The sequence below is a fragment of the Malaclemys terrapin genome, chromosome 11 (genome assembly GCF_027887155.1).
Source record: "Malaclemys terrapin pileata isolate rMalTer1 chromosome 11, rMalTer1.hap1, whole genome shotgun sequence".
Classification (NCBI taxonomy): Eukaryota; Metazoa; Chordata; order Testudines; family Emydidae; genus Malaclemys; species Malaclemys terrapin.
The window spans coordinates 24,877,562-24,890,715 of record NC_071515.1 but is presented as its reverse complement, the minus strand read 5'-3'; the positions used below and the strand labels follow the sequence as shown (position 1 = coordinate 24,890,715).

The following is a 13,154-nucleotide window of genomic DNA, read 5'->3' as shown; positions in this document are numbered from 1 at the left end:
AAGATCATAAAGCCTTACTCTTTTCAGTTACTGTTCTAATAAATTAGTGCTCTAAAATATTTGACCATTTTTGGCTTTACTTGACTGGTCAATTGTCCGATTATTTTTGGACTGCTCAAATGCCATCCCTATTCTATTATGCCCAAATTCAAGAGGAATCAATCACATCTGTATTTTTGTTAAATAAATATGAAATATTTTAAATTTGTTTCAGTACCACTGGTGCTGATACAACTGTCAGAACTCATTTTGGTAGCTCACTGTGTAAACATCCTTTTATAAAAGTTTAAAATTTAATTATAGAAAAACTAAAAATTACTCCCCTATTCTTTAACCAAGTGCCTTTTTATGAGCAGCCCCACGCTGGGATAAAAGAGGAAGACTCTGCAGCTGAATTTGTGACTTAGGTGAAATCTTACTGCAACAAGAACAGTTCAGTTAAACCAAAACTTGAGGATGGTAAATGCACATGGAGCTCAAAACCCAAGCATGACAGATCTCAATGACAGCTGAAGGAAGCTTATATAAAGCACAGTCAACAAACCGACTCAGGAACCAGCAGGAATCTTTTAAAATATACAGACATGTAAACAAATCAAACAGTTAAAAGGGATCAGGAGACATCAATTAGAACATTTTCAGTTTTCAAATATTAGCACCATGTCTCTAAAATGATGCTACAGAAAACATGTATTCACTGTGCCTCAGTGGTATCATGCAGACTACATGAAGATTTTTAAATGCAAATACTTGCTTTCATCATTTTCTTGGTCTCTCGATTAAGCACCATCTCCAATACAAAAACATCTCCTGCTGTGGGTTGCTCAGGGGTTTCTTCATCTTCCTCCTCCTCTTCCTCTTCTTCCTCCTCCTCATCTTCATTTTCCCCTAGCATGGAAGCGAAGACCCGATGGACAGATTTACTGACCCCATCTGTCGTTTCTCCTGGTTGAAGAGAGTCAGAACAGATTTACAATACATCCTGATGAATCAGTGTGTGTTGATGTTTAAGTCAGGTCTAAAATACTGCTAGTAGTACAAATGGAATTGCAACTGTTGTTGTTGACCCCCCCCCTCCATAATTTCCCCAATTCCCCCCTATGATTGACTGAGCCTGCCTCTTGGAGATACAGGGCACCCACCGGTGCAATGGCAAGCTTGGATATGATGGAGAACAAACATTTCATACATACATTCTCTAACTGAACAAACTGTAAACTGTTTTTAAAAGTCACTGTGATAAATGGGGGGCAGGGGGGAGGGCTACCTTTTATGGACACCCAGCCAGCCTCTTAGCTATAAAATCCCTGTTAGTAGCGGTTCTCTACTTGCTTTACCTGTAAAGGGTTAAAAAGTCTGACTGCATGCATAGGTAAAGGGAAGTGAGTGGATATCTGGCCAAAAGAGCCAACGGGAAGGCTACAACTTTTTAAAATTGAAACAAGACTCCCCTTTTGTCTGTCCGTTGTTCTCCGGAGAGGGGATGGAGCAAAACAGGGCTGAAGCTATGATGTAAAAAGCTGTGAACCAGGTATGGAAATCATCAGATCATACCTAAAACTACTCAATTTGAAACCCCAGATATGTAAGTAGATCAGAAAACGTCTAGAAAGACGCAATTAGGTTTCTCTCTCCCCCGCCCCCCCCATTGGCTTGTGGACTCCTCTGTGCTAACCCCAGGTGCTTTTGTTTTGCTTGTAACCTTTAAGCTGGACCTCAAGAAAACCATTCTTGATGCTTAATTATTATATTTGCTCTTTTTAAATCTAGCAATAGCCTAAATTCCAGATGTATTTTCTTTCTTTTTGTTTTTAATAAAGGTTACCTTTTTTAAGAACAGGATTGTTTTTTTGTGTCCTAAGAGGTTTGTGCACATGTTGTTTAATTAGCTGGTGGTAACAGCTGATTTCCTTTGTTTTCTTTCTCAGCTCTTCCCCGGAGGGGGTGTGAAAGGGCTTGAGGGTACCCCACAGGGAGGAATTCCCAAGTGCGCCTTCTTGGGTAAAAAGGGTTTTTTGCATTTGGGTGGTGACAGCATCTACCCATCCAAGGACAGAGAGAATCTGTAACCTTGGGAGTTTAATACAAGCCTGGAGTGGCCAGTATTAATTTTTAGAGCCCCTGCAGGCACCCACCTTCTGCACTCGAAGTGCCAGAGTGGGGAATCAGCCTTGACAGTAACCTATCAAAGAACACATAGTTTCAGCAACAAAATACTGTGATTTTTACATTTCTTCACTTAAGCCAGCATAGTGACACGTACCTTCCGTTTCACTGCGACTCCGGGATTTACCAGATCCTTTTCCAGATGTAGATGGAGCATCTGGGTCATATGTATTTTCCTCAGTAGGTACACTTTCTCCATCCTAGATATGAACAAAATTAGTCACAAGGTTTGCAAAAACTAATTTAATTTTACTGTTCCACCTGTGTTTATAATTACTGGCATTTAGACTATGAGTTTCTGGCTTTTTGCATTGCTGATGGAACAGATGCTATATTATTCCATTAAAACAGGCACCAACATTGCTTTTAAGAAACTTCTGTTCTCATCAGTGCAAAGTGAACTCAAATTCTGACTGTACACTGTTGTCCTACATTAGTTTTGAATGAAGTCTCTTGAAGAATACGGCTTGTATTGAAATACACTGGAATAAGATTATATGGTTCCCAACATCTCACAAAAAAACGAGGTGTGACTATCCAAGTGAACAAAACTGTAAACAAACATCATGAATACTTTTAAAAGCTTGCCTCCCTTATCAAAATTAAATGCAATGCTGAAACCACTACATGGTTAGATGTTGCAATTAATAGTTTTTTTAGTGGTTTGAGCATTGGCCTGCTAAACCCAGGGTTGTGAGTTCAATCCTTGAGGGGGCCATTTAGGGATCTGGGGGGGAAAAAAAGTAGTTGGGGATTGGTCCTCCTTTGAGCAGGGGGTTGGACTAGATGACCTCCCGAGGTCCCTTCCAACCCTGATATCCTATGACCCTTAAAAATTTTGGATAAAAATGGTGTAATGCTCTCCTGACCAGTAAGGCCTCCTCTGGAGGAACAAAGTATTTTTGTTGTGGAACAGCAATTTCAATGGCCCACAGCAATGGCTCTCCTATTTACTGTAGTTGGAATATAATGGAAAATATACAAATAAATGAAGCAATGAAAAGAGCACTTCAATAATCTTTGAAGGAGTTGCTTCTTGTATCATGAAATTACATAAAGAAAAAGAAAAGATCAGATGTTCCAAATTTCCAACATAATCTACGTTTCTTTTCGTTAACTAAACAAAAATTGCCTAGAAAATAAGAGGGGCAGTTTTTAATCTACAAAAAATAGCACGTTTATAAAACGAGACAACTCCTGCTAGCAAATTTAGAAACATCTTAAAAGCTACAGTCAGGAATAATGAATCAAAACAAAAACTTTGTATATGTACATAATTATATTTATTTCATTATGGGAATGAAAAATGCGTGGCCTTCATGTTCCTGAGGGAACTTTGAGTATAATCCTCATTTTCTCCAATTTTAACCCACTCCAAACTCTGCAGTGTGCCAGCATTCCTGCCAGGGAATGCCAAGATTCTCTTCGGAGCCAGACACCTACCCACTCTGCAAAAGGAACTGCCATTTCTTATGGCGTCGGGCTCCGTTCACCAAGAATTGCCCTTGTCTTTCCAGAAACATGGCAATGTACAAGACTCTTATTTTAACAGTTATCAAATAATAATAATTTCTCACATGTATCTCAAGATCATAAATTAAGTTCAAAATGCACAAAGTATTTCATGGATTAACAATGTCCACATGAAGAGCACAGACACTATATGCGTAGCTACATGCTGCGGTGGAAGTTAGGCTGCGCCCACACGTGTCACTGCAGCACATACCTACATACCAAAGTGAAAGGCTCTGACAGCAGGGAGGTAATGGGGAAAGGCTCTGGCAGCAGGGAAAGGCTCCAGCAGTTCCCCACTGACAGAGCCTTTCCCCACGGCAGGGACGGTCACTCTGGCATGGAAAAGCTCTGGCAGCAGGGACACAACACTGTGGACACTACACTGCCAAAAACTGCAGTGTAGATGTGATAGGCACTGCTTGGGCATGAAGTGATTTGTGTAAGCGACACACCCATGGGAGTTAGGAACATAGGGCACTTTACTTGCCTAAACCATTTCACTGTCTACACTGCTATTTATACCCTGCTGGGCATCCCCTGTCTGTGCCCTGCCTGCTGCAGGAAGCACAGCAGACCCGCAGGGCTGATCTACACTAGGGGGCGGATCGATCCAAGATACGCAACTTCAGCTACGCAAATAGCATAGCTGAAGTCGAAGTATCTTGGATCGAATTACCTGAGGTCCACACGCCGCGGGATCGATGGCCGCGGCTCCCCGTCGACTGCGCTACCGCCGCTCGCTCTGGTGGAGTTCCGGAGTCGACATAGCGCGTCTTAACGAGACACGATATATCACTCCCGGATAAATCGATTGCTACCCGCCGATACGGCGGGTAGTGAAGACGTACCCTAAGGCTGAAGTTTAGGAATTTCTCCGCGCATCCAGAGATTGCCAAAAACAACTCTATATAGCCTGGTTCTGTCATTAAAACAGCCGCCCTACGCATTCCAAGGCCATTGCCCTACAAACTTCCCAGCCAGCAGCCATTCCCCCCTTCTCCTCCCCGCCCCAGCCCATTACCCTGCACCCTCCCCGGCCACTCATCCTCCTCCAGGCCATCCCCCCACGCACACACACACCCCCCCGGCCATTCTCCTGCACCATCCCCGGCCATCCCCCCGCGGCTAGATGCACTCAGTTTTCGACACGGCGGCTCCCAGCCACTCCTGGGGCCCCTGTAACTCCCCGCATGCCCGCACAGTGTGCACACGCGCCGGCCACGGTGCGGCGCGCGCGGAGCCTCCCAGCGAAGGGGCACCGGGCCCGGCGGGGGCGGCTCTAACGGGCCAACGAACGGCGTGACCCGCCTGAGGGGAGCGGCCGGGCCCCTCACCTTCCTCTCGCGGCTCTTGCGCTCCTCTCGGCGCCTCTCGAACTCCTCGAAGGAGATTTTCCCCTCCAGGTAATCGATCAGCTCGGGGCTGAAGCCCGACATCGCGCGCCTGCCGCTGCGCCGCGAACCCGGGGACTGGGGGGTTGTTTCGCGCACGGACTCGCGTCCCTTGTTAATCGGGTCCGACCGCAGCTCGCTGCCGCCGCGCAACAGTTCCGGGGTAGCGCAGGCTGGCTGAGCTCTGAGCATGCGCGGTACGGATGCGAAGCCGCTGGTCTCCCGGGCACAGAGGGAGGGGGGCAGCAGGGCGATGGTGGAAGGGGATTGGGCGGGCGGGGCCACAAGTGGCGGAGGGTGGGGCCGGGGCCGCTCTGTCCTACTCCTCCCTCCCCACGGGGTAAGTAGTGATGCTAAGCAGCCTGATCCCACTTGGCCCTGGGTGCGACCCCGAGCTCGTGGCCGGCCCGAGGAAGAGCTCGGTGGAGCTGGAGAGCGTCTGTCTCCCCCAGAGAAGGTGATTCAATAAAAGATATTTTACCTGCCTCACCTTGTCTCTCTAATATTCTAGGACTAATAGGGTGACCAGACGTCCGGATCAAAGCGGGACCGTCCCCGTATTTAGGGGTTTGTCCCGCGTCCCGACCAAAGATTGTCCCGATATTTCGCTCCGCCAACAGCACTCAGCTTTTTTTTTTTTTTTTTTGCTCTGCCGGTGGACTTCCCCCTCCCCCATGTGTCCCGATATTTTCTTCCTCTTGTCTGGTCACCCTAGGGACTGACAGCGCTACACCAACACTGCATACATTAGGCAGAGCTGTCAGGGTGGGCCGGTAAGTGTACTGACTGCTATGCATCACCTCCCAACGGCTCTGAACTTAAGCATTTTCTATACTGCGTTTACCCAACATCTTTCCTAAACACTAAAATTACCCCGGCTACACCACTCTTTTCATAATAAACCCTTATTTACAGCCCAGTGTTCTGTATGGGGCCGATCCAAAGTCTATTTCCATTGATGTCTTTCCTTTAACTTCAGGGGTCTTTGCATCAAGGAGGTACGTATTAGAATAATAGAATATCATAAAATATCAGGGTTGGAAGAGACCTTAGGAGGTCATCTAGTCCAAGCCCCTGCTCAAAGCAGGACCAATTCCCAACTAAATCATCCCAGCCAGGGCTTTGTCAAGCCTGACCTTAAAAACCTCTAAGGAAGGTATTGATAGCTGAAAGGGCATCTCCCATTCCTTGTACTGTTTTAAGTGGTTCAAAGATCACAGTAGACCGGAGTTACTGAATCCTAACCAGATAAAGGAAGTGAAGGACTACGACTAGAACATAAACTACAGCAATAGGTATATTAGAAGGACACAGATAAATCAAATAAATGGATGCAGCTATCCAGGAAGAAAAGAAGTCTATCTCCCTAATTTATAACGATACCATTGGATGTAAACATTTATGGAAATCTATATTGGGAAAGCACCCTAGATTTGCTCAGAATTAAGTCAGATTCTTGTGCAGCACAGTTCAAAGTGTGTATGAATCATAGAATTATAGGACTGAAAGAGACCAGTCCCCTGCACTCAGAGCAGGACTAAGTATTATGAAATGCTACGAAGTCATAATAAGAGCAGTTTACACCCACGTTGCCCTCACTTTGTATTAGTGAAAATGAAAGGCAGTGTTAGATGAGCCAACTGATACAGGAAATACACAAAGGTTAGATGCATATTTAATAACTCCAGTTTTACTGATTACATTGATTGTTTGGAGGAAAGACATCTGTAGTTTTTCTTTTCTTTTCATCAAGTGGAAACAGAGTAGCAGAACCATTTCTATGACTCATCTGGAATAGGGCAGTGATTATGTTTCTAGAGCAATTATTGTATTATAAAACAGATGAAATCACTTACAGATATGTATTCTAGCTTCTGAGTTTGCATTAACTTACATCAACTTCTATAGGCTTTTCTAAATATGCTAGTCAGTCTCCTGTTCCTTAAGAAAAAAAAAATTCTCCATTTGGTGGGCTAGATGGGTCCAGACTACATACCTGGTTTGTAAAATAAAATCCTTTCAACGACTAACAGCTAAAGGAGTTTAGTTTAGATGATAGATGCCTGTGTTTTGAAGCCAGTGGCCTGCCTTCTTGTCCCGGTTCTACAAGTGCGCACCTATAGCTGGTGACCATGTCAGTACTGAAACAACAGTGGAGCTAGTACCTCCATATTTCATACCTATTATTAAACAAGGGATTAGGCTCTGATTCTGCAAAGACTCATCCATGTGCTCAAGTTGGGTGAAATCCTGATCCTAGTGAAGTCAATGGGACTTTTGCCATCGACTTTAATTGGGCCAGGATTTCATCCTTTAACTTCAGTCAGTAGGACTACTCACATTTGGAGCATTAAGCATGTGTGTAAAAGTCTTCTCAGGATCAATGCTGTACCTTCCAAATGAGAAGTACCTGTGGTAATCTGAATGCAGGATTTCCTGATGCCATTTTAGAATATGGTACTGGAAATCTGTAATGGTTCAGCTACATAAGGAATGGTCAGAGCAGAAATAGTAAGATGGCTCTTACGAATAATTTATTAGTTTAATTACTAAATTGTGGGAATCATAGGGATTCTTTACTATGAGATTCCTATCAAAACATAAAAGCCAAAACATTTACGTACTCTGATGGCTATTGTGTATCTGAATGAGACCTTGAATATGACATTAATAATGTATGTCTTAGGACTTCACAGGGTTTTTCTTATTTCCACGTTTATGGAGGCTCTTTTTGTATTATCTTCTGCCTTTTTCAGTAAGATGATCTTGGGATCTCTCTCAGATGTATACATCTGATGAGTCTATCTTTCTTTCATGAAGATTTAAAAAGGTTATTATTTGTATTGTGGTAGCACCGAGGAGCCCCGGTCAGGGACGAGGGCCCTTTGTGCTAGGTGCTGCACAAACAGAGAACAAAGAGATGGGTTTCTGTAATGACTGAAGTGGTGTTTTTTTTTTTAAATTCCACACATCTCCAAACCAAATACAAAGCACTGTAATGAAGACTCAGTAAAATTCCATTCAAGAAAACAGATATCTAAAACCTAGATGTAATCAATTTAAAAGGTAACATTTATTTACATTCCTTGACAAAGACAATTAGGAATAGTCAGACATACTACATCAGATTGAACTTTTCCTTCATTTACATTTCAACAAGTAAAATCTTGTCAGACCAATCTTCACAACCATCCATACCTCACCACCTGAAAAGTGAGCAAATATGGCAATTGCAGCCAGATGTCAGATTTGTATATGTTAAGACTCGGATGCTGAAGAAAATGTTAAATTGTCAGATAATAGTTAGAAACCCCAAAGCAGTAACATTTTGCCATGTATGCTTCCAATTCACATGAAGTCCAAAAGTAACCACCTGAAAGGAAAAACAAATAAATAATAAAATAAGAATGGTAAGTAGGAGCATTTAAAAGCACATGGGGTCGGATCCAAAGCCAAAGGACCCTAACTGAAACACTCCCACTGACTTAGATGGGCTCATAAATCCCAAATTATTAGCATGAGCATTGTTAACCAGTAAATTATCTTTTCTGACTGGGAGTAATCTCTGTAAGGCTCAGGGTGAGGAACAGATTCCTCAAGGCCATGTAGTGTCAGTGGAGCTACTGTGGCTGCTTGTTTCTGGCCACTCACCTTTCATAGGACCAGCCATTGGCTGCATATGTACAAATACACAATTTCCATTCTTGCCCATCTCCCTGCATGATTATGGCACGGAGACCCGGAATACAGCTCTGTGGTGCCTGAGGACTGGATTTCAAATCCTGTCCCCACCTAGAGTGGAAATGTACAGTTCTGTTGTGTTTAGCACATTATGTTGCTGCAAGACTGATAGGGTGGAGAGATTAGGAAGTTGTAATTAACGAACACAAACCCTGGTTAGAATTAAAATTTTTTTTTAAAATGCCGAGTCTTTCAGCCCCTAAATCTTCATCAAGTTAACAACAGAATCATATTTTGGGGGCCCAGAATCTGATCTTATGTGATGCAATATTTAGACAGCAGAGTAAATCAAGGATAGGGGAGCATAGTTAATTCTGTGTTTCTAGGTCTTCATCAGTTTGTGTCAAACATCAGTGTTGTTTTATGTTCCTTAGGCCCCAGACCTTGAGTTATCCTCTGTGTGGCCGATGCAGCAAAACACAAGTGTCCAGTAATTTAGTAATTTCACAGTAAATATAAACTATTTTGTAAGAATACTCAAAGCAAATATTTTCATTTATGAACAGCCAGAAATTTATGTTCAGAAACCATCTCTTACCCACTATTTATTACTAAAAACAACCCAAAGAGTCATTTAAATCACATTTGAATTTATTTGAGTTTAGAATTTTCATAGCTTCACAAATTTTAAAGCCAGAAGGGATCACTATGATTATTTAGTCTGTCTTCCTGCGTGACACAAGCCATAGATTTTTACTCCATAATTCCTTCACCAAACTAACACATTCTGATTGAGGTAGAGCACATCTTTTAAAACCACTTTTTAATCCACTTTACATTGTGTGGTGCTGATTTTTTTTCCAAATTAAACCCATCAAAAGATGATTTAAAATGAAAATATTAATACAATTGTCACTATAATGTAATGAATGGTGGTGGTGTGCTACATAGTTCAGACAGAGCCATGGACTAGTGAGCTAAGCACAGGACTGGCAGCCAGGAACTCCTGAGTTTTAACCTTCACTGCCACTGACTCCTTGTAGGTCCTTGGGCGGGATCCAAATCCTATTGAAGTTCTTACTGTTTGTAGAATGGGGACAATAATACTTAGCTACCCTCATCCTGTTGTCATAAAGAGGATTATTATTTATATAGTATACAAAATAAATAACCAAGTTCCCTGCAGTACATTTGGTCATGGATATACTAAGCTTGATTCATATAGTATAGAATCAGTTTGCACACTATTTTATCCAACCTTCACTTTTAATTGAAGAAATAAAAACATCACATTTACAGAGATTTAAAAGGCCGATTACTCTTTGTTACTGTAACGTTTTCTTTTTTGAGTCTGTTTTTTCCTTGATGTGCACATATCATGGGAGGCTATCTGCCTCCATTAGAAAAATTTAGATTGTACTAGGTTTTACTTGATCTCTTGAAATCTTTCCCTGTTTAATCCAGCAAATGTCAAGTATGTGTCTCTGGAAATAAATTAGAGACATAAGCAGTGCATAAACTTCTGACTTCAGAATACTTCTTACCATGCATATACTCCTGTTATTCCAGAAAGAAATTAACTCCCCAGAAATTTCTCCTTAAATAAATTTCAATCACCTTTGAGTGAGAGTTAAAATACCACACATTTCTGATGTGTTATCAAGAGCAAGTTATTTTTTATCCTTCATATAGAAGGGAAAATTACCAGAATCCAAATCTGTAACTCAACCACATGTAACTGTCAGCACAGAGGAAAAACAATCACTTTTACCTTGGTCAGCAGCTTCTTTCAGCCTTTGAAGTAGTTCTGAAATAATTTTTTCTTTTCTTCATAATCTGCAAATGCAGAAGCAGTGGGAGCCGAGTAGATAGCTACAGGCCTGGGTCTGTCATTATTCATGGAGAAAGTATCTAGGAACTTTCTCAGATCAAGACCTCTTCCCGAAAAATAACCCTGGAGTGTTCTGAAAAACTGAACACAGTTTACATTTTAAAAATGTAAAATGAATAATCATATCCATTAAAACAAAGTAAATATACTTGTGAAAGGAACTGGATGGGAATGAAGTCCTCTATTTTATCCACAAACATGTACAGCACAGGCAATGGCAGAGCAAGCTGCTCCACTCTGCTTTCACAATGTGTTTCAAGTGTGAACTGGAATGATTACACCTAGCAGTGATTTAGTCATATTCATTTGCTAAGTACAGTCATTAGCCCCTATGATGGGACTGGCCACACAGACCCAGCAATTGTTGCCAGATTCTGACACCGAAGTTAATGGGATTGCATGTGGAGTAAGGTACTTCTCATCGTGAGGAAGGGAGTCAGAATCTGGCCTTGTGATATGGACACCTGTCCAAAGACCACCAACCCATTAATCAGCGAGGTCTCAGCTGAGCTGTACTGATTCAAACTGGTAACCTAGAGGAGAAAACCTCTCCCAACTGCCAGTCCCCACAATGTGTATACTTCTGACACTGAGAATATTAGTAAAAAATATTTGTTGGCTTTGGTTTTCCAAATAAGAGGTGGCATAAATCAGGAATCAGACTGCTTCAAAGGTCTTAAATTATTTCTTCAGATCCCTAGGCTTTAAGGATTGATTAATGGGGTAGATACCCAACTTTTTAATGCATGCCTTTTACACCCCGAACACACCTTAACTGTGAAGCTTATTAAACAGCCTACAATATCTGGAAGTCCCTCAAATTGACATGTGTTCTAAACTATACAAGAGTATAGTTTATGTAAAGCCTGTAAGATCTGCACAAGAAATGTGATCCGAGTATTATGCTGCCCAATTTGCTAACATTTTCTTTAGAAACGGCACACAGTGAAACCTCCATTAAGAGCAGCCTCTAGCAACAGCCACAGTAGCCTCAGGTTTTCCAGTACAATTTTATTTACCCTAAAAGTCACCTGCAACTGATTTGAGCTGATCCTTTGGCTGGATAGTCTTTGTTATAGTTCAAAAATATTAGGTTTTAGTTAGTATTTTTAAATGTTGTATTTGGTCACCTTCCAAACAAGTACAAACATTGCTGCTAACCACTGACATGTTTCTCACAACTTTTGCAGAAGACCTTATAAATAATCCTTTGTAATTGAATATTCTGTTATTGTTAATTGGCTGTCAGATCTTAAACCATTCAAGGTGCTGTGTCAGATATGAATATATTTGTGTTTTCAAACCATGGTTTACCATTTGACTTAAACAATATTGTCTATACAGTCAACAAAAACAGGACTAGGAGAACACACAGAGCACCCCTATTCTGTTGGATAAAATTAGTTGTATTTTCACAGATCAAAATACATCTCTTTTTAAATTAATGTGTATTGTACATAGGTATGAGGAATATCCATGTGCAGTATATTAAATTGAAAGTGTTTCTTCAGGTTAGATTAAAGCATGTGCAGATGGCTGCTGACACTGACCATACAAAGCACATCAGAGTTACTAACACTAGCTAGCTAAGAGGGTCCCTTTTAACTTTGAAGTTTTTAACTACAAAAGGTAAGAAATTCTTATAATGAGACACCTAAATATGAGAAACACACGCAAAGTTTGGGCTTCATTACAATGTTTCCTGCAGGGTTTCCTTACCAGATCTCGGTTTCTGGGATTGTCCAGAGGTTTCCATTTTTCTTCTGGCCTCAGCGGAGCCCCCTTTGCCAACCCCCTCAAAGTAAGTAGAGTACCCAGAACCAGAAGTGCCACTTTCCACATGCTGGAGAGATGAGCAGGCTGCACATGACAGGGGGAAAAGAACAAGACTATATGAGTTCTATAAAACATGCACCATTGACACATGAAAGCAAGCATTTCATATAATTAATGCGGATAAATGGTTTAAAACAATCAATCAGTCCATGACAAGGAGGATCTACCTACTGGAGAGGAGGAGGAGGAGGGTGGGAGGGAGGGTGGGTGGGTGTGTTCCCCCTCCCCTGCCTTTAGTGTATCTTGAGGAACAGATTAGTCTTAAAGAAATGCTTCCCATTCCATTGCTACCTCTGAGACACTGCATCCCCTCTCTATTTCCATCATATAATAGTTCTAAAATAGTTAATCATTTAGTTACAGCAGCAGATCTGTGTGTTCTGAGGAAAATATAGCAATATAATTAAAAATCCAGATAGCCCAATTTTAAAACTGCTTGAGAAAAACTAAATGTAGTAAATATATGAAATAATAAATTAATAATAAATATAGAACATTTTACAACTTGATGCAACACTAACTCTCACTCTCTCCTTAAATAAAGCTTACCTGTAAGTTTGGCTCTGGCTTGCCCCTTCCTGGTTAGCCTGTCTGTATCTGCAAAACAGACTGATCTCTCCACTTATATTGCTAGTGGACTGGCTGTGGGTGGGTGCCAATGACGTTAGTAGTAT

General features: G+C 41.6%; 2 protein-coding genes across 2 annotated transcripts in view; both read right to left on the bottom strand.

Annotated features, from left to right (window-relative positions):
- GTF3C3 (general transcription factor IIIC subunit 3) overlaps window positions 1-5,179 on the bottom strand; it is a 31,748-nt gene extending 26,569 nt beyond the window's left edge. The window contains exons 1-3 of the mRNA XM_054044195.1: window positions 5,016-5,179; window positions 2,264-2,366; window positions 755-945 (exon numbers count right to left, since the gene is read on the bottom strand). Coding sequence (XP_053900170.1) covers window positions 755-945; window positions 2,264-2,366; window positions 5,016-5,117 — 396 coding nt within the window. The 5' untranslated portion in view covers window positions 5,118-5,179. The remainder of the gene's footprint in view (window positions 1-754; window positions 946-2,263; window positions 2,367-5,015) is intronic.
- A 2,970-nt stretch (window positions 5,180-8,149) lies between these two features.
- On the bottom strand, window positions 8,150-12,600 carry C11H2orf66 (chromosome 11 C2orf66 homolog). Its single transcript, XM_054043220.1, has 3 exons — window positions 12,364-12,600; window positions 10,525-10,725; window positions 8,150-8,445 (listed from the first exon to the last, which is right to left on the bottom strand). Exons 1-2 carry the CDS (start codon window positions 12,580-12,582, stop codon window positions 10,543-10,545), a joined length of 402 nt encoding a protein of 133 aa, XP_053899195.1. The 5' UTR covers window positions 12,583-12,600; the 3' UTR covers window positions 8,150-8,445; window positions 10,525-10,542.
- Between the last annotated feature and the right edge of the window lie 554 nt (window positions 12,601-13,154).

What these genes read in the sequence shown, in the direction of transcription:
- C11H2orf66 (XM_054043220.1), bottom strand. Translation starts at nt 12,582, where the DNA reads ATGCTTGCTTTCATGTGTCAATGGTGCATGTTTTATAGAACTCATATA. An exon ending in ATCCCAGAAACCGAGATCTG is followed by an intron (nt 10,726 to 12,363) that starts GTAAGGAAACCC and finishes AACTGTGTTCAG; the next exon opens with TTTTTCAGAACACTCCAGGG.